At 36.4% G+C, this 19,902-nt stretch overlaps 1 protein-coding gene across 5 annotated transcripts in view; it reads right to left on the reverse strand.

Annotated features, from left to right (window-relative positions):
• The window catches only part of MAST4 (microtubule associated serine/threonine kinase family member 4), a 293,670-nt gene that overhangs the window by 30,367 nt on the left and 243,401 nt on the right, over positions 1–19,902 (reverse strand). For all 5 annotated transcript variants that reach the window (XM_072416332.1, XM_072416336.1, XM_072416333.1 and 2 more), the window contains 6 exons: positions 18,402–18,469; positions 17,439–17,524; positions 12,972–13,180; positions 10,101–10,239; positions 6,885–7,017; positions 3,556–3,721 (listed from right to left, as the gene is read on the reverse strand). In XM_072416332.1, coding sequence (XP_072272433.1) covers positions 3,556–3,721; positions 6,885–7,017; positions 10,101–10,239; positions 12,972–13,180; positions 17,439–17,524; positions 18,402–18,469 — 801 coding nt within the window. The remainder of the gene's footprint in view (positions 1–3,555; positions 3,722–6,884; positions 7,018–10,100; positions 10,240–12,971; positions 13,181–17,438; positions 17,525–18,401; positions 18,470–19,902) is intronic.

Consider the following 19,902-nt stretch of genomic DNA (forward strand, 5'->3'; position numbering starts at 1 on the left):
TTATCATAAGATTGTCATTAGGGAATACATTATTTTTTCAGTTTAGTTGTACAAATGTATAATTGTTTGACATGTCATTTAAAATGTGATGAAAGTCGAAAAAATAAGCAAAATCTTTAAATTGCCTATATTGCACATGTCAATTTGCATAATTGTGCCGTAGGGAAGAAGGGCGGGCAGGGAAAAGGGCAAAAGAACTAAACACTGTGTATGCCAACTTGGCTGACATATCTAAATGAGGTTAAATTGGATTTAGAGCATTATATATGAATATGCATTCCTGCTGCAAGGCATTCAAGCCAGGATAGTGTTTTGCTGCTTGCCTTAATTAAAACAGGTTGATTCCCCAAGCTGCTATCCCCTCAAAGTATAACTCCAGTAACCACATAATCTATGCGCATTAGCTCAGCTGTATGCAAGGGCTACTATGCAAATATTCATACATTTAAAACTACAAAGTAGTCTACATTCAAATTGCATAAACACACAACATGTATATACCTTTTACTTTTGTACCATTTACACTTATATAAGTGTCCCCCTTGTATAAGTGTGACACATGTCCAATACTGAACTCCAAACTAATATAGTGCAATTCCATATGGACTCACAGCAGGAAACAGATGTGATTTGATATAGATGAAGTAAAGGTGGAACTAAAGTGAGTACATCCAGCATGTGTAAGAAGTACACAAACCTCTTTTTATGAAATAGGCAGAGAGCCAAGGTTTTGCAGTAATGGAATATCTAGACATTTGTAGACAAAATTTAAAAAAAAGACTGATTTGTGACTAACTATGAGCTGCAACATTTATGTAAAACAGGAAGACAGATTCCGTGAAGTTGAAACTCAAAATGGAATTCTTTGGCATGTTTCTAGAAAGCTGGACTGAGAGCTACCCTTGTTCACTTAAACACAGCAATGATGCCATTTAGGCAAAGGCACAGTGGTATTAACTACTTTCTGTTTCATTATTGTGTTCATGTAATCTCAGACTTCACTTAGGCCTCATTAGGGTCATGTAGTTTAAACTAAACTTAAAACACTTGCTAGCAATTCCTGTCTAAACTCTAAGATTTGGGCAATGTGCAAAACTGCAGCGGGAACAAGTGTTCCTGGGCGGCTCCCAGCAACTGGCTTGGGTAGGCAGGTGCTGGTTCTTACAGAACAAATGTTTGCACACTTGACAAGCGGCGGTATTGAGTGGTACTATACCACTCACTGCTGCCCCCATTCATTTTCTATTGGGGTACCACGGTTGAGACGCTACATGCAAGCTTACCGCAAATTTGAACATGGCCTTTAGAAGTTGCACACACTGGTTAGACATAACAGATACAAATGCATCAAAGATACCGTACATTGGTACGTCTGTTTTTTCGGTGATCTGCAGATCACATTGATTTGTAAAGAAAGTAGTGATATCAGTAATTGCACGTCATTTTTTTTTTTTAAATAAAATTTGTTTCTGTTAAATACCTTGTTCACCCTAATAGTCCCATACTCCATAACTTTCATTTTATTGATTTTTCTTTTTGTTTTATTTCTATTTTTCTAACTTCTAATATAAACTTCTTTGAAATTTAGCATTGTGTCGCACTAGCACCATACAGTTCATTATGCTGAATAAACACTATTATGATCTTAAGCATGCTGGCACAAACCTAGCCTTTTAATGCATTGGGGAAATTTGTGGAAACAGCAGGTAGGGAAATAAGGGATTTTGCTTAATTATCATTTAGTTTTGCCACAAGCTGCGTAATGGTACTCGGGGTCAGCCTGCAGGTTCACACCGGAAAGGTTATTGAATTTTAAATGAAAGAAGAACAGCTGTTATATAAATAACATTACCTTGTAATAACCCTCAGTGAACTCATTAACAATCTGTGATTTCTCTTTGTTTGCTTTCTGCTTTGCATTATTTACTATGAGAGCCCCAGTTCCTCACATTAGGGTTTATTTGGCTATTTGTTTTATTTGCAGAAACGCTACCCAATGCTTGTAATCCAGTGGTGAGCCAAGAGGATACACATCCCAGATAACAGGCTCTGGCTCTGTTATACCATTTACACATAATGAACTGCTTGTGTTAGCCACAGTCCTAATTGTAATCTCAGACAACACACTTAATTAAAGAATTATCCACAAAGAGGAACTAAATTATTTTATATCACACTGTGAAAATGCTGGAAACTAGAGGGCCATAATTCACAGAGGAAAATAGTGCTCAGAACACAATATAATTACTGTATGTGAAGCCATTCATCCCAACGTATTAACATACCACAAATCTTCTGGCTCGGTTTCAGGCTTTATTCAATAAGATGAAATGTGCAAATTATGATAACCATTAAAAACCAACAAGGAAGCCTCTCAGATCTGTTCTGACTTCAGTTAACAGATATCTGGTTTAAATGGGTCAGTGGACTTTGTAAATTACCAATACTCCTTGCAGTGCTTCACAGAAAAAGATATCAAAGCTGACCTCAAGGCAAGCTGTTAAATCTTCAAGGTTAATAACAAAGCCGTTTTACCTGCCAAAGGATTTGCAGTTCTTTTAGCTAGTTAGATGACATGGGCTGTTCTACACACCAGGTCCTGGACCATGACTACAGTCAAAGTAAAGTTTAGTCCTGAACATACCCAAAGCCTGCTGATTGGACAGTAAATGAGTAGCACAGTGATGTGCTACTCATACGTAAATCTGGGTGATCAAGCAAACCTGGAATGTTTTCAACCCTGGACCAGATACATTCCAGGTTTGCTGGATCACCCAGCTTTACTTATGAAAGTGTATTCTCTCCAGCCTTGGAAAGATTTAAAAAAATCAGGCCCACTGTCACCAAAAATCTCTCCAACTAGCAGAAGTTGATGGACAGCATCTTGATAGCCTCAACACTGGAATTTATTGTAGAAGACAAATCAAAAAGGAAGCTGACATTTTCAGCTTCTTGGGCGGCTGTTTGGTGACAGACTCCATCTGTACGCACTTCTATATATTTGACTTATATATTGCATATAAGATGCAGATGGTAACATTAAAACTAAGTCAGGATTTCTGCACATTTAATGTCTTCAATAACTTTCCTAGAATTATGCACAAAACAAAATGTGCAAACATGGTGTAGAAGCAAGAAAGTCTACAGTGTTTTCTGGTGTTATTTACATTAAAGCCCCGGAGCATACTACTTGTGCAATACTGCTGACTAGTGTAAACTAGCCTAGTTAGCATGTAAATCTAACCAGTGTGCTGAATCATTTTTCCTTGAGATATTTTTGCATACAAAACTTTGTACATCTGCCAACACATTAACATAAAAAAGTAGTAGTAGATACCAATACAGATTTTAAAAGATAGGATATGGAAGGTGAAAAGCTGCAGAAGGTAGTAATTAGCAAACTTGAATGATGTGTCTAGATATATAACAAGAGTTAGCATGTTTTCCTTTAACTTCTAGACACAATTTTTGGGTGGAATATCAACAAAACATGATAAATATGAAGCATGCAGCAGTACAACAAATGTTAATTATATTGTCTATTCTTTTACATACCACTAATAACTTGTCCAAACAAGTCTTCCGGTGTATCTCCAAAGAATGGAACACAACCAACTAGAAACTCAAACAGAATAATTCCCATTGCCCACCAGTCAACCGGCTTCCCATAGCCTTGCCTCAAAATTACTTCTGGGGCAATATATTCTGGGGTGCCACAGACCTGAAAAGCAAACATTTAAAAGATAAAAACATTATCACTCAATGGTACAGTCCTCAGTGTTCTCCTTACATGAAAAATTTAGGAGGAGTTTATAAATAAAAAAGTGAACATATTTTACACAAAACTACAATAAATAACCAAACACTTTAGTGAAGAACTCTGTTCTCCGTATTGTAGGAAACCTGTACTAAGTAAGTACAAAGATTCAGTTTCTGTAAGAACAGAGTATATAACAAGATTTTAGGCTACAGCTACATTGGCAATTAAATCTTTCTGCAATGGAGAGATTTAACCACTTGCTGCACATGAGACGTCTGTCAACAAGCAGTTAAATCACTCAGTAGCAAAACAATTTGTATGCCAATGTAGCCACAGACTTACAAAAGCAACTGGAAAGCTTGTGTCAGCCTGCTGGCAGTTTGAGTGACTGGCTACATTCCAATTAAGATCCATGTTTAATATCTCCCCACTAGTGATTTAAAAAAAGTTTATGAAAGCGAAAAATATATTTTCTATTTTTAGTTTTTGACAGAGTAGCGAAGGTTTTTATTGCCATCACTCTTACTGTTCATCCTGGTGACATTTGTCTCTAGTACAGAAAGTGATAGGATAATCTAAACTTTTAGAGTCCTGCTCAAAACAAGAGGTTAGGGAGAATCCTCTAATGAGAACACCAGATCTGGTGAAAATGCTCCACGATGGGAGCTTCCTTCTCTTTCCTCTCATTTTCTGTTCAATATAAAGGCTGTGGGATAAAATCTGTTACTGGGACACTGGCAATAAAAATATCCTATTAGGGATTGTAACCCTTCTCTACCTAAACTAAAAAAAGACAGTGGCAAAACCAAAATCCAAATTTTCCAGCCTTTAATTCTTATGACACAGACACTTGCAGACTATTTCCCTAATGATAATGGTTTACTTATTAAATCTGAACTTTTTTTTACAATATATATATATATATATATATATATCTACTAGATTGTAAGCTCTTCGGGGCAGGGTCCTCTCCTCCTGTATCACTGTCTGTATTAGTCTGTCATTTGCAATCCCTATTTAATGTACAGCGCTGCGTAATATGTTGGCGCTATATAAATCCTGTTTAATAATAATAATAATAATAATAATAATAATAATAATAATAATATATATATATATATATATATATATATATATATATATATATATATATATATATCTTTATTATGCCAAGGAAATGAAGATGCTTTTTACTTGCTATGACAAATGATACTCAGGCTTTATTGTATTGAGGGAATGTAGAAGTCTTTTATAGACTAAGGGCGCTGTACACACGTCAGATTCTCGTCCAATATGGTCCCTGAGCCAATTATTGTACGAGAAGCATTGCAAGTGTGTACGTAGCTTTAGTTTTTTGTTGTTTTTTTCTCCCTTTTAGGCAATTTGTTTGCAGATCCATGTTTTTTTAATAGTTTCTATCAACAGGAAGATGGAAAACATAGCGATCTATTTCAGCTTTCTGTTTGAATATCATTCCTTGTGCCTCAGCTCCATGAGCTTAGCATATATAAACATGAAGCATAGTCCTAGCGTTTCCTGACAAGTGATAGATGAGAATAGGATGTTTTATTACAGCTAGTACACAAACTGGCAATAGACATAAGGTTTTATATCAACTAAACAGAAGTAAATAAACATTCATCTTTATTTTGCTGATTTACACAATATCATGCAAGTTCTTTGGATGTTTATATAATAAAAAGTAATATATTGAGATGCTGTTATAGTGACTGTTTATAACTTTATATCTTTAATTACAAGTAGTATATAAAGAATTGAGTGTAAATTCATCAATACAATGGACGAACAGTGAAGTATACATAAATACAGTAGGGCCATTATTCTGATGGATTTTTCCAAGTCATTTTGGAATACACAGATTGTGGACAAACAGTAATGAGCCATGAAGAAAGCAAATGGACCATGGCTAAGATTTTAGCACCCTTAATTGTACAATGCATCATAAGAGCCAAGTTTAGTCTACAGAGAATCACAGACTAGCCTCAGTTCTTTATTCCGCTGTCTGAAAACATTAGTCAGCTGCAATCATATTCTTCACGTTAAAGGTAAACGAGAAACAGCATTTTTTAGAAGAATATTAAACATATCCCTGCTTTTCCTACAATAATGATAGAGGATATTAGGTAATTCTGTACCTATACTAAAGAAACAAATATGAATGAGCAGACCCAATTGCCTTCAAGAAAATTATTGCTTTAAGGGACACCTTTTTTTGTTAATTTACCTACTGTTAATGGCACTCTAAGTGCAAAAAGAAAATTGGCCAATCCCAATTGTTGCTTTTTTCCCCAACTTGCGCAGTAAGGTACCTCTGAATCCTCCATAACACACAGGATGTTATATTTGACAATGAGCTGTCATACCCGATTTCACCAGTAGATGGAGCTACTAGCAAAACCTGAAATTTAAATATACTTATGATGTAGAAATTAGAATTAAACTGAAACTAAAACTATTGGGAGAGTCCAGGTGGTTGAATCAATGGAAAAATAGAACAATTAAAAAAAAACAATGTATTTGGCTTGCAATAACTACATTACAAAACTTACATTGCCTGATCATTTATTTCAGTGTATCTGTATATATTTTTTCATATTATTTTTTTTTAAATGCAAATTAAATATTATAATAGTTTAAGGCATTTTAGGCACATTTGAACTTGCATAAATATTATGTTATGAAAAAAGATATGTTGCAATTTGCTTGGCTGCTATGTTTGCTTTGCTTGAGCTAAACATACTTTTGCTCTTTCAGTACTAGTGGCCATCCTCACCCAAATACGGTTCCCTACCGGCTCACATCTCTGAGATTTGGAAAGCCCAGTACCTGGGTGCGGGGAGTATCCCTACTGGCTAACGGTTTATAGGGGTCGCCCCTAACAGCCACCATGTACAAAGAATTTGCCATGGAAGCTACAGTGGCAATTGTTTATGCAACTGCTTTCACCCAAAATTCACAGGGAATCCAATTTACACAACATATGCTATGCTAATGCATAGCCCCAATGAGACCAAAAACACTAATATTACAAAAGAAAAAGAAAAATCTGTTACAGAAAATAAGGCATGATAAAGAAAATACACAACACATGAAAAAAGCAGACCTGCTTGTCCAGGAATTCTCGGGCATCCTTCTCAATATGGCCCTCATACAGGTTGGTGGTCATACTCATGAGGCCCACTTTTGACAGACCAAAATCTGTAAGCTTGATGTGTCCCATGGAAGTTACCAGTAAGCTGTAAAACAAAACAATAACTTAAGCTAGGTGCATACTTTTATAAAATTAAAACTTACATTCTCACCAAGAAAATTTTTAAAGTAAGCTCCATTTAGGAGTCTATCTACACAATTTTATCAAAAAGTCACGTAACTTTCTTCCAGAATTACCACATTTTTGCAATTAATTACAAAAAAATGTGTAAATCTTGAAAAAAAAGTTGTAAGAATCTTAGGTGACAACATTTATAGGTGGACCCCCTAATTAAAACATTTATCCAAACAAAAATCTAAGGAGCAACATAAGGAGAAATCTCAGGGTTTCCCAACATGAACAAATCATAAACCCGTTTTTAATATGTTTTCTTGTATCTGGTAGTCCTTGACGTGTGTGGATTTATTTATATACCTTTGAAATGTGTGTTACTGTTTTCTAAACTATCCATTGTCATTTTGTATGGCTACAGTTTGCTAAAGTAGTTTTATAGGTTTAATTTTTTACTAAGACTTTCAAGTGGCTTTGTGAGTTTACTTAACTGAAGCCTCCACCCTTTCCTGCAGTACAACTAGATGATATTCTGCAGCATTGCTAAAAACTGCAAAGGTTATTCCAACCACATTATCTCCTGTATGTTACACAATATTTGCCAAATTAACATGAATTGGTTACCCTTAGCACATGGAGGCATGTAGAAAAAAATAGGGCTGGCTGTACATACACACAATTTACAGATGTACATACAATATAAAGAAGTACAGAGCATTTCCTTGCCAATTTTATACAGAATCACAAAAATGTCTTGTTTTTCCTATGAAATGTGAGCAATGATGTTCATCTATGGCAAAGGTAATGAACTCATTAACATGTACAGCGTATCACAGCACAAATACTGTGCAAATTAACACTTGACTAAATAAGCCCAAACCTCTAATGAGGTATAACTTCCCATTAACAGAAATAAAATAGATTTAGGTTGAGTAGATTATGAAATGGCCCAAACCAGAACCCTTCTAAGTAGGTTACCGATTTATCAGGCTATACACAGTTTTCCTGACCAAAAGATCTTTGAAGCTTGGATCCCCAGACCAAAATGTAGCAGCACCACTTTACTTGAATAGGACTATAAGACTAATGTACTAAACAGCAGGGGTCTGAGAATTAGTTACGTGAATATTATTTTTGACTGCAAAATATTATTGTGCGGGGGTTTTGTGTGTAAAAAATTATAAAGACATATTGCAGTCACCAAAAATGGACCTATACTTTTATATTACCATGATCTCAGCTGAAAGGAATGACTAGTGAAACCAAACCTTGTTCTATTACTCATTATTTATATAACCCAGAAAAAAAGCTAATGATAGACTTGCTGTAATTTGATGAAAAATGTCAGTAATATCGCTGAATGAAAGAATAAATTGAGGCAGAAAAATTAAAGAAGCATGGTGGCTTTTGGTATCCCCTTCATCAATTACATGCAGTCTGATTGTGGATCACTGGCCATCTCATTAACAATAACAAAGCAGACATTACTCATATAATCATTACAATAAATGTTCAGTAAAATCTCTAATTTCCCCCAGAAAACCATGAAAAGTGATATTAATGCCTAAACAACTGCTCATCACTCAGGGCAGTTTTTTTGTTTTTTACACACTATTGGCTAAGCGCACTGCCCCCGGTTCTGTTTCCTTATTCCCTTTCGTATTGGGCAATCCATGCTTGTCTGTCACTTGTTCTGTAATTCCATCTCACTAAGCTTCCCACTTACAAAGCGGCAGTTAATCCATACTGACATCATCACAGAACCCATCCAACGTACACGCTTTGCATGCAGATAAAGTTCTTTGCCCTATGCAAATGTGAACAGAAAGCAATTGTTCTCTTTTGTCAGAATCCTCAATAGCAGAGCACTCCGGGTTTATTTCAGTCTTGCATGTCCCACACACAGACGATTAATAAAATATTACATCAAATAATGGTGATCCGGCTGTGTGAGCCAGCTTAAAAAGTGTGCTTGGGGTCTGCCAGGTTTGAAACAAGTTTGTCTACTCTAAGAAAAACAATTTGGCAGGCAGAGGTCAGGCTTCCCAAACATCAAACTCTACAATAATGCCTAAATGCAAAAAGGAAAGAAAACCATCAATATGTATAATATTGTACAAGTAAGACTTAAAGGTCTCATTTTCAATAGTTCTCTGATGCCCAATCTATAAGCATGTTATCCAGTTATAGTGTTTTTCAGTCATATGACTGTTTACCACGAAAACAAAAAAAACCCAGAAAAATAGGTCTGTAATTTCGGGTCCCCGTTGACACAGCCATCCTTGTTCACCTTTGCTGGGCATGAAGCCTTCCTCTTTACCTATTGACTGTTCTGAAAGAATATGTGAAATGTATGAATCTACATCTAGTGTCTAAATGTACTTGGCCTATTAAAGCACACATTGGGCTCTATTTATACCAGGGAATTAAACATTCCCTCATGGAATCTTCCAGTTCCAAGTGTTTCAATGGCAGTAACTGACTCCCACCAGGGAATGTTTGAGGGAATATCGGATTCCTTGTTTTATAAATATAGCTCATAGTAATTCTGTAAATATTTATATGTTATATATAACAAATATTTATATTTAGGTGTCAAACTGAAAATGCAATGCTGTATAGAGGGTATATTCTGTACTTTGTGCTGCTCCTGTACTGCTACCTACTAAAGAATGATGTTTTTAAGTTACATGTAGTGGGCTAACAAACTAAGTTGTGCATTATGTTACATAGCCTGAATCACTACTCCCTGAATTATGTGCTGCATTTTGCATTCCTGAGGCCACTGTACAATCTGTATGCTTTGCTATACAATCCATACCACAAACAGCTGCTTTTTTATACACTGTGCTATACATGACATTCCCCAGATCGCTAAACCCTATACATTGTGTAGTACATTTAGGTATACTGTTGGAAATTCTTCTAACAATACAGAGTTTAGTCCTGTTTGATGAATGGACCCTCCTCTTTTAGCAGTTCTATATGTCAAATACAAACTAGACTATACAGCTGAAAAACAAAAACAACAAATAAAAACACACAGTTCTAACATACTTGTCTGGCTTTAAATCTCTGTGCACGACACCATAGTTATGCAGATATTCTAAAGCAAGAACGGTTTCTGCAAAATACATCCGCGCCATGTCCACAGGCAGAGGTCCCATGTTCTTCAGTAACGTAGCACAGTCTCCTCCTACAAGAGAAAACCTTATTTACTATCATTTAAACACAGTACATGTTAATGTCAATCAGTGCTGTTCTTTATTTATACATTCACTAATCGGCTGGCTTGGTAGTGTTTATCTATTGGCAGTGGCCGTCCTGTGTTTAATAAAACTACCCTAGAAGAAATTACAGTGATCCAATACTAAAGGTTTTTAGCCACCTCAGACAAACAACACTCATCACTGGGTCCTACCCCTTAATTGAATACTATCATGAACATAAATTAATTGGGAAGCTTTAAAATGAGGCCTATTTGCCATTGCTCCTAGTGAGATTAGCACCAATTATTGTTTGCCAGCATTGCTTTTTACTTAAGCTGCATACACACATGCAAATCATTGTCGTTGGAAAGGATCTTTCACGATCCTTTCCAACGACTAAGGACTGCACGATGCACGAACGAGTGCTGTGCATACAGCACCGTTCTGCTCTATGGAGAGGGGAGAATGATAGAGCGGCAACCCGCTGCGGTCACTCCCCCTTCCATTACATTACGTCCATCGTCCGTGGATCAGCCAGGATGGTCATTCAGACGACGGACACACTCCAGATTCTCGTCCGATATCGTCCCTGAGCCGATTATCAGGCGGGAACCATTGGACACGTGTACGTAGTTTACTCTCTTCATTCTCCATTATGAAAGCAAATTCAAACCCCAATATGTAAAATATTGCAGCTTTGCAGTGATTTGGCTTGACTGTACCACTATTCCTTTCTTAGGGTGACAACACGTACTCCCTGTATTCTGCCTTTAGAGAAGCAATGTTGTCACCCTAGGTAAGGAATACCGAGCACCCAATCTCTATTGGGAAGAGATGTTTTGAAATCCACAAACAGAAAGAGGAAACAAAGTCACAATGGGAAACAGAGGGCACAGAGCAAAGAAGGACTTCAGTTCACAAGATTTCTGGTGGGAGCAACGTATCGAACATATGTAACAAAATGCTCTCAAAAAGGTATAACAACTTGAAAAAAAAGTTCATTGTCAAAGTTTACACAATTTTAAAATGCATGATTATATTTTATTTAAAACTGACATGCAGATATAATAATATAATGTAGTTACCTTGTACCTTCACATGCCGTGACTTGTAACTGCCTGGAGATCCCAAAATCAAGGTAATTACATAATACTACAAATTAAAAGTATGGCCCATGCCATTTTGGACCTGGCTACTGGTTAAGAACCAACCCAGCATGCTGCTTTAGGAAGCCTGAACTGAAAAACATGCAAACAGCATTTATTGGCCTTGATTCTTAACTTTTTTTTAGCTATGTCATGGCGATTCAACAGCTTTAAAAGCAGACGTATACTAAGAGATGATTGTAAAATGTCATTGCTGACCTGGTTCTACAAAATACAGAATGCCTACATGGCAATCATTGACCCAGAAAGAGTATGCAGCTCAGATGCTCAGTTAGTTTCCACAACGTGTCACACAGTTATCTGCATGAGTGTTACAGGTTTGTGACTGCAACTACTGAAACCAAAGGATCAGCTAAGGATCTACAGCAAATTACATTATTTACCATTGTTCACTAATTGCAGCTTTCAAAAAAATTCCCAGGTCCACTTTAAGACATTCTGAGTTGGTGAAAAGCACAAACTGGAAACATCCTAAAAGCCGTTTGAGAATGTGGTCCGGAATGGAATACTGAATTTTTGGCACACAGGCCAGCATTTGACCCCTGAATGACCCTTGAATGAACTTGGAGGCATGTATAGACCTAAGGGACAAACTTTGAAAACTGTAATAATGGAAAAGTTCACTTTTTTCCTGCAGACAGGATATTCCTGTGCCAGAAAATGGCGAGGCTGTGCTTCTGGCAACCAACTATACTCTAACTTGGTGACACCTTAGAAATCCCATGTGCTACCGCTTTCATGCAAGAAGAATCACAAAACTTTCTTTGTGAGTACAGTAAACACCATTTACAATGCTGATATTTCCCCTTTAGATTTTCTTTTGGCTGTTTAGAGTTTATATTGTGTACAGTTCTGCTGGTTGCTATAGTGACAAAAGGTTAATGTAATCTTAGAAGACAGGGCAGCCATTGTTCTTTTGCAGTCTTATCAGGAGCTGAACAATGGTTAAATGTGGTGCAGTATTTTGCAGAATTACAACAGAGATCAAATCAAACATACTTCACATTAAATAGGTTCACTTGGCTGCCTATGAAAATTAATAATACAATATTTTTGTTGTACTGTTTTTAGGCAGCACATGAACAAAGAACTCCTGCTGAATCGGTCATATAAAGCAATAGCAGGTGTAACAATAGGGATGGGATAACAAATGGGAAAGGCAGATAATGTGTGGACATGAATTACAGGTTTTTGCCATCAGGTCAGCCATAATGAATAGATGGCATACAATATAAACTTAATTCACGTAGAGAGCTAGCCACTGAGCTATACTGGCCTAATTGTTGGTATTAATACAGTGCATGTCTACGTGATTATTTAAGCACAAGCCTCATGTGCTAATACCGTGAGAAATACTAAATTTGACTTTTTTTGTTCTTAAAACAAAAGTCTAGAAGAAAAAAAGTATGTGTGGCAAAAATGGACCAGATTAATTTCTTGTGTTACCAACACAGCGTAATAAAAACAAGCATTAAAGAGCTTATTAGAGGCAACTGGGACACTGAAAATAAGTTGCACTGAGCATCATCTTTTATTAAGTGGAATTGTCTTACCTTCCACATACTCCATGACCATGCATAAGTGGCGTTTGGTCTCAAAGGAACAATACATGCTGACCACAAATGGATTCTCTGCAAATGTTAAAATGTCCCTCTCCACAAATGCCTGCTGAATCTGATTTCGAAGCACTAGGTTCTGCTTATTGATTTTCTTCATTGCAAATCTCTGACGTGTTTCCTTATGGCGCACAAGGTAAACAGCCCTAGAAACAGGAAAAATCCATTTAATGAATTCTATTTAACACTTATTGACCTGTAAACAAGCAGCAATTAAAGAGGTCAGCATTCTTGTACAATAAAATGATTTTATGCCTAAGAAAACCCTTCAAAGAAAAGATCTAAAAGATAAAATGTAGAACGGATATAGACAAAACAGGATTAAAGTAGCAGAATATTACATTTCTGATCTCTAAACTGCAGGGAATTTGGAGGAACATACTTTTTTCTCACATTCAAATCCAGTGAAAAAAGAGTAAGCCAACTGTAACATACACAAACCAACATAAAAGAAGTGTGAGTGTGTGTGTGTCCTACATCTACCATCTCCTTATCCTACCTTAAGTATTATTTTTTGTTTGTTTACAACAGATTTAGAAAATACCCAAGCAATTTTATGGCACCACAAGATCAATGTTTGTATATCCGGGAGTATAAAGATCCGGGAATATATGTTACTGCAAGTTTCTGAGAACCAAGCGAACAATTTCAAAACTTAAAATACGTTGTGTCTTTAAAAAATAATGTTCTGTAGCTCAGCAGACAAGTGGCAATCTGTCAGCTGTGCAATTAATGATTTTTAACAATTCCCCAAATAAGATAAAGCGTGTCTCATCTATAAAATTAACATACTGGACCTCCTGCACGTACAGAAAGGCTGCAAAACATCCCCTTGCCTGCTTTCATGCCAAACTTCCCGCAGTGTGCGGTGAACAGCTGCTACTTTCCAAAGCGGCAGGAAATAAATTATCCTGAAAATGTGCAGATGAGTCGTGATGGACACAATAAAAAGGCTGCCTTAAAAAAAAGTCCCTGTTAAGCTATGTTTTAATAAAAAATAACCTGCAACATGATTTTTTTTTCTTTTGATAAATTAAGAAAGCGGTTGGTTAGCCATCTATATCCTTATTGGAATTTAAACGTGACAAAAACATTTTAGTGGAATTGGAAAAGGTTATAGTGTAAAAAATTTGACATTCTCATTTGTAAAAAGGTATTTACAGTCAGCTGATCTTTTTTCATGTGCAAAATATTGAGTGTTTCCTTCAATACAGATATCCTAGAAGCACATGGTCCTTATTGGGAGAGCTAGCAAAATGACTAGAACTGAAACAACTCCAACCAAATGTTCTAGTCCTTAACACTGCTTTTCTTAATAGTTGTGTAAATTTAACCCATTAAGCCAACATAATTAATTGTTTAAAATCCCCTGAGAGAAGCTAGGCAAGCATGAGTATGTTATTGTGAGGCCTGTGTAAACTAGGCACACATGTAAAGTCCACCCAAAAGAGATAGGTTTAGACAATGCACCTGCCAGGTATCGGGGAAACTACGGGTCATGAATTTCCAAGCTTTACCACCTGCCTTAATCCCCATAGCCAAACTTAATATGCTCCCTGACTTTACAGAGAAGAAAATACAGCAGTAGAAGGCAGACCTCCTATCTTAAGTTTACAAAGGCCTTGGTGGAAAGTTAGTAGAAGGAACTCTAATGGTTGTATCTCTCAAGCTTCTGCAGGAAACAAAAAATCAGTAGATGATTCAAACCATTCAGAGTTAGAAAGAAATCGGATGTCAGTGGAATTATTGTTTGCAAACCAGGAATGCTACAAAGCCTAAACGGTTAAAATTATTTAAGACAAAAAGTCTAATGCTTATCATGGCAGCAAAATCACTTTTGGTTGAAGTGCAGGAACCATTAACCGTGCAATTTTTATATGCAAATGAAAAAATGAATTGTATTTCAGTTTCAGATTGTACTAAGCAATGTACGGAATTGACTGCATGCAGACGCCTCGTACTGTCTGATCCCAAAGGATCTGTTCCACTTGTGATTTCTAACTAAATTACACTGGCAGCCCTGACTGCATTTTTTAATTGTGAGCAATGGAAGTTTGGAAGGGAGTGTTTGTTTTTTTCCATTTGAGTTGTAGGATCTTTGGAGCGGTTTCCATTGCATAGACTATCACTGACACATAGCTCTATTTACAGGCATCTGAAAAGAATACTACATGGCATGAGGCACTTTACTTGCTCTTTATCCACTTAGCACCTGGATATATTGTTCTAGGGTGTTGGATTTCAAAACCAATGCTGACCTTTGCCAGGCATGTGAATGAAACATTCTGGATAAATATAATCAGTGTTTTATTTATAAGTGGACCTGAACACTAAACATATTCTGGGCTTGGAGAATTTACCAGTATGTTCCAATAACTTCATTCAACCATAGGTAAGTTCACAAAACTGCGTGTTACTTGCTGAGCAAGAATCTGGAGGCCATGCCCACCAAAATGATGCCGTGAATACCATGTCTTGGGTTCAAATATTAGGTCTTTCTAACATTCTGTCTTGAGCAACCCTCCCAGGTTCTGCAATACCCAGCCTTCTGCCTTAAGAGCCAGAACACCTATAATAAACTTTTATAGATAAACTTTTTTTATTAGCATGTCTACTTATCAGCCCACATCCCCCTGCCCCCTGAAGTTCCCATGTATATGGTGAGAAGTGAGATCTATACTAAGAAATGTCTCTACTAAGCATATAAGGCTTGTCATATGTTTGGGTCAAGGACTCATGTTTGACAAATACAGGATTTTATATAAAAATGTCACATTTATTGTACATCTCTTTCCCCTTTAACAAGGTTCTGGTAAACGTAAAGACAAAATATAAATTGTTCACAGGCATTTGATGTGCTTTTCAAGATGAACTGGCTACCCGGCTTTTGGCATTTATCTGACAACTCATCAGTATTTGCCTTCTTCAAACCCACAATACCTTATCCTTTTCTGTATGTAAATGGGAGAATTATTGTCAGATCTTGCTTCACAAACCAGTATTTCCTTTTCAGAAGCAAACTTGCTTTCTCAGTGAAACTGAACCTTTACTGGTCTGTAATTTAAGAAACTTTATCTGGCATTGCAGTGTACTGATTCATCAAACTAACTTAACATTTGTTGACTAGAGTAACCCCAAATTATAAAATGCACATTGATTTCACATTGACAAAAGTAGATAAAGTGGATAAAAGATTGACTCAAAAGCTGTAAAGTAGATAAACAGGAAGACAAATGAAAAGACTGACACACCTTTGGGCAACTTGGATGTTGTGCAACTCTGTCTGTATTAAAATTTAAGTCAACATTAAATACATTAGACCATTAAAAGAAATTTGAAAACAATAGGGTCAGGACATGGGAGAAGCACTTGAAATCCTCTAGAAATTCCATTTCTAAGGACCCAAACAGGAGGATTTATCTTCCAGCCAAGGCTCCAATCCATTGTTGAAATCTCGGACTAACTCTATGGCACTCAATTATATAATTTAATAGGTTTGCTTGTTTTTTTGTGCAGTTTTTCATTTTAAACTAACATAGCATGAAACTTCCCATGAACATTTAAGACTCTATTTATAAAACAGGGAATCCAACATCCCCTCATACAATACCTGTTTGGAATAAATTACTGCCATTGAAACACATGGACCTGTAAGATTCCCACAAAGGAAGGTTTGATGGACTGTCCTATTCCCTGTTTTATAAATAGACCCCCTATTGATGGTTCATCACCACCAGGGTTACTAATTGTGCACATCCCTATCACTAATTTGTTTAATGTAATGTCTAAAATTTCAGTGGGCAGACCAACTGTATGGAAGTGTTCAAAACTAAGAAGGAAAAGTACAGAATGTTATTTAATCTTTCTGTGACACAGAATCTTATATACAAACAGATATCAAATGGCCTTGCCCAGAAAAGAAAGCTTTACAAAAACAGAAGGTGCATGAGATATCAGAATGTTCTATGCTACATGCAGTTTAGTAACTATCAAACTAAGGTTGAACACTAATTCAAATATTAATAATGTATGGAATTTTACAAAGCATGCAAAAAACTAAAAACAATGGTCTAACGTCCCTGGTTTAAATTACAACTAATTAGCCAAAGCTTCATTCATAGACCATAATTGAGTGACAACTAGGATGTTTATGGGGTGCCATTAACATCACAAAATTATTCTCAATTATCAAATTTTTTATATTTTTTCTATACAACACTGTACTGCCACCCCAAACACCAGAACTCTCTGCAAAATCATTAAGTGGCTGTAGGGAATGAATCAGCCAAAGTGGTTGTTTACTACATTTGTATGACTTTAGAGCTTTATATAATAATTTAAGGACATCTGCAAAGAAACCAGAAACCATACAAAGTGCAGTTACAGTTTACTATAAAAACGTACCCATAAGCACCATTGCTGATCAATTTCATTGTTTCAAAGTCAGATTCACAAGGCTTTCTTCTCATTTTCAGTGACCGATTTGAACTCTGGAAAGGAACAAATTGTTAAAACACAGCAGTTATATTATGCAGCAGTCTTGAGTAGAAATTACTTAAAAACAAACACTAAGTTGTATACTTATAGTTTAGCAGTAAATATGACATAACCCTAACATTCACTGGAGGTGTAGCTTGATGCATGTGTTTAAAAAAACAGTAATTATTGGTGGTTAGGTAGCTCTGACTGGAGTTGATTCAAACTCAGAATTTGATCATAACTTGGAATTTGAGCAATCCCAGTTCTGAGCTAACATATAAGGTAAGGTATAGAACAGCTTAGTACTCCAGGTATACCAGAGCTCAGACAATATGAGCACAAAATGATGATAGTTATCAGGTATAGTAGAGCTCAGCCACTCTGGTCGCTGGATGATGGATGGCTGGATTTGCTGAGCAACACTATACCGGCTAGCTGTGAGCCGGTTCTTGTACAACATTAGCTCCTGACTTTAAAAAAATGCTTTTTTGGCTGAATGGGCACACATTTCCACAAACACACACCAAAACATTTGTGGAAAACCTTCCTAAGAAAAGAAGCTGTTATAGCCATAAAGGAAGGAGGACAGTCTTAACAATATCTATTGTTTTGAATGTGATGTCCAACTAGCTCCAAAGATTTGGCCATTAGGCCACATTTTACACTTCACTATCCATTATATCTCTCACTTACTCCAGTGAAAGAACCCAGGTTTTCATCTTCACCTACCTACTGATTTTCATTTATTTTCTATGCAAGGGGATAAACCAGACTGCCTAGGCATGTAATTTTTAAACTAATAAAAAATAATCCTCCACCTATTAATCATAAGGTATTGGGTAGATATATGGTAGATATATGTAAAACAAATCATTTTGCAACACTTACACTGACTGATTCATCTGTTTCAGGAGTTTCTACTGTACCACTATCATAAGTAGACAACAAGGCCATTTCTGGAGAAGAAGAAGAAAAGAAATGTTGACTATACCATAGTAAAATATTGGCACCATACTGTTATAAAAGGTAAACACAATACAATTGTAAACATCAACTAAAAACCAAAAGGTGGACAAGGCCTATTATGTTTTATTAAATGCAACAAGGGATAATATTTTTGGGCATTTACAAGGCGGTGTCATATTTTCCTGTATATTCATTGTATTTATGGTGACTGGAGAGAGAGAGGAGAAACAACCTATATGCTTCACAAAAAATAGGAACTAAAATTAGGTAAATAAACCTGTCTGTCACATTTTATGGCACAGCTTCTTTAAATTAGGCCAGTCTTAAAGCCATAATAAATTACGAAAAGGTCTTGTGTGTTGCTTTAGATGTAGTGAGGAAAGGTTAGAACCCCTGTGTTTTTACAACCCGCATCCCCATTACAGAGAATTATCTTTTGCATTAATTGTTTACATGCCCGGTGGCTCCGTGCCCTCTTCCTAACCTGTTACAGGTTAGTAGGATAGTTACAGGTAAAATCCCCTAAATTCTCACAGAACAAAACCTGTTATAAAGTTCCAACTCTTGACCAAATTATGTTCTGTTTATATTTGAAAGCACCACAGAGTAATAGAAATATGGAACTTTGAAGGTTTACTTGATATTAGAACTGTAAGGCAGGTTGTAATTTTTGGCAACCCCAAGCACTACATGTGGCCTTATATGACATTTCATTATGTTTGCCCTGCAAAATGTGTAATATCAGACCAATAAGACCAGCTTTGCACAGTGCTCTGGTGTCTGTCCATTTCTTGAAAAGGGCACTACAGATGTTGTTGAAGGGCTTTTTATACAATATCTTAAGATCTTAATATTGTTGACATTACTACTGAAAAACAGCTAATATCACGGCACAAAAGGAATAAAAAAAAAATACAATCCAGTTTCAAAAAGAAAGCTTGCCCAATATCAGTTATCTTGGAAAGACATAATTTCTGCAAACAGTAGGTATTAATGGAACGAATCCCAGAGTCAGCACTTAAAGCAAGAATCCCAGTAACCATTTTGAAACGCCTGAAGAGATTTTTAAAACTCATCTAAATGCCATTAAACATCTGCCTATTTTATGTCATTGATTTCATCCATTTCTGAAGAGAAGCGTTTCGGAGGAAGAGAAAAGAGGTAAAGACGACAATTTAGGCACCGCGGGGAGAAAAAAAAAGGAATCTTCCTCTAGGGAACAGCTGAGAAATGCACTGGTATCTAAGCTGATGATGAATCTTCTGTGGTCCTGCTTTGAAAGCACAGTCTATTCATGTGCTTTTATCAGCCAGTAATTCATGCGTGACTACTCTATTAGGAATATTTGGTCATCATGAAGGCAGCTGCCGCTGGTTCAGGTCTTGAGCTGCCACTGTGGATACCCTTCAATATGTATGTTTGC

The sequence above is a fragment of the Pyxicephalus adspersus genome, chromosome 6 (assembly GCF_032062135.1).
Source record: "Pyxicephalus adspersus chromosome 6, UCB_Pads_2.0, whole genome shotgun sequence".
Taxonomy (NCBI): domain Eukaryota; kingdom Metazoa; phylum Chordata; class Amphibia; order Anura; family Pyxicephalidae; genus Pyxicephalus; species Pyxicephalus adspersus.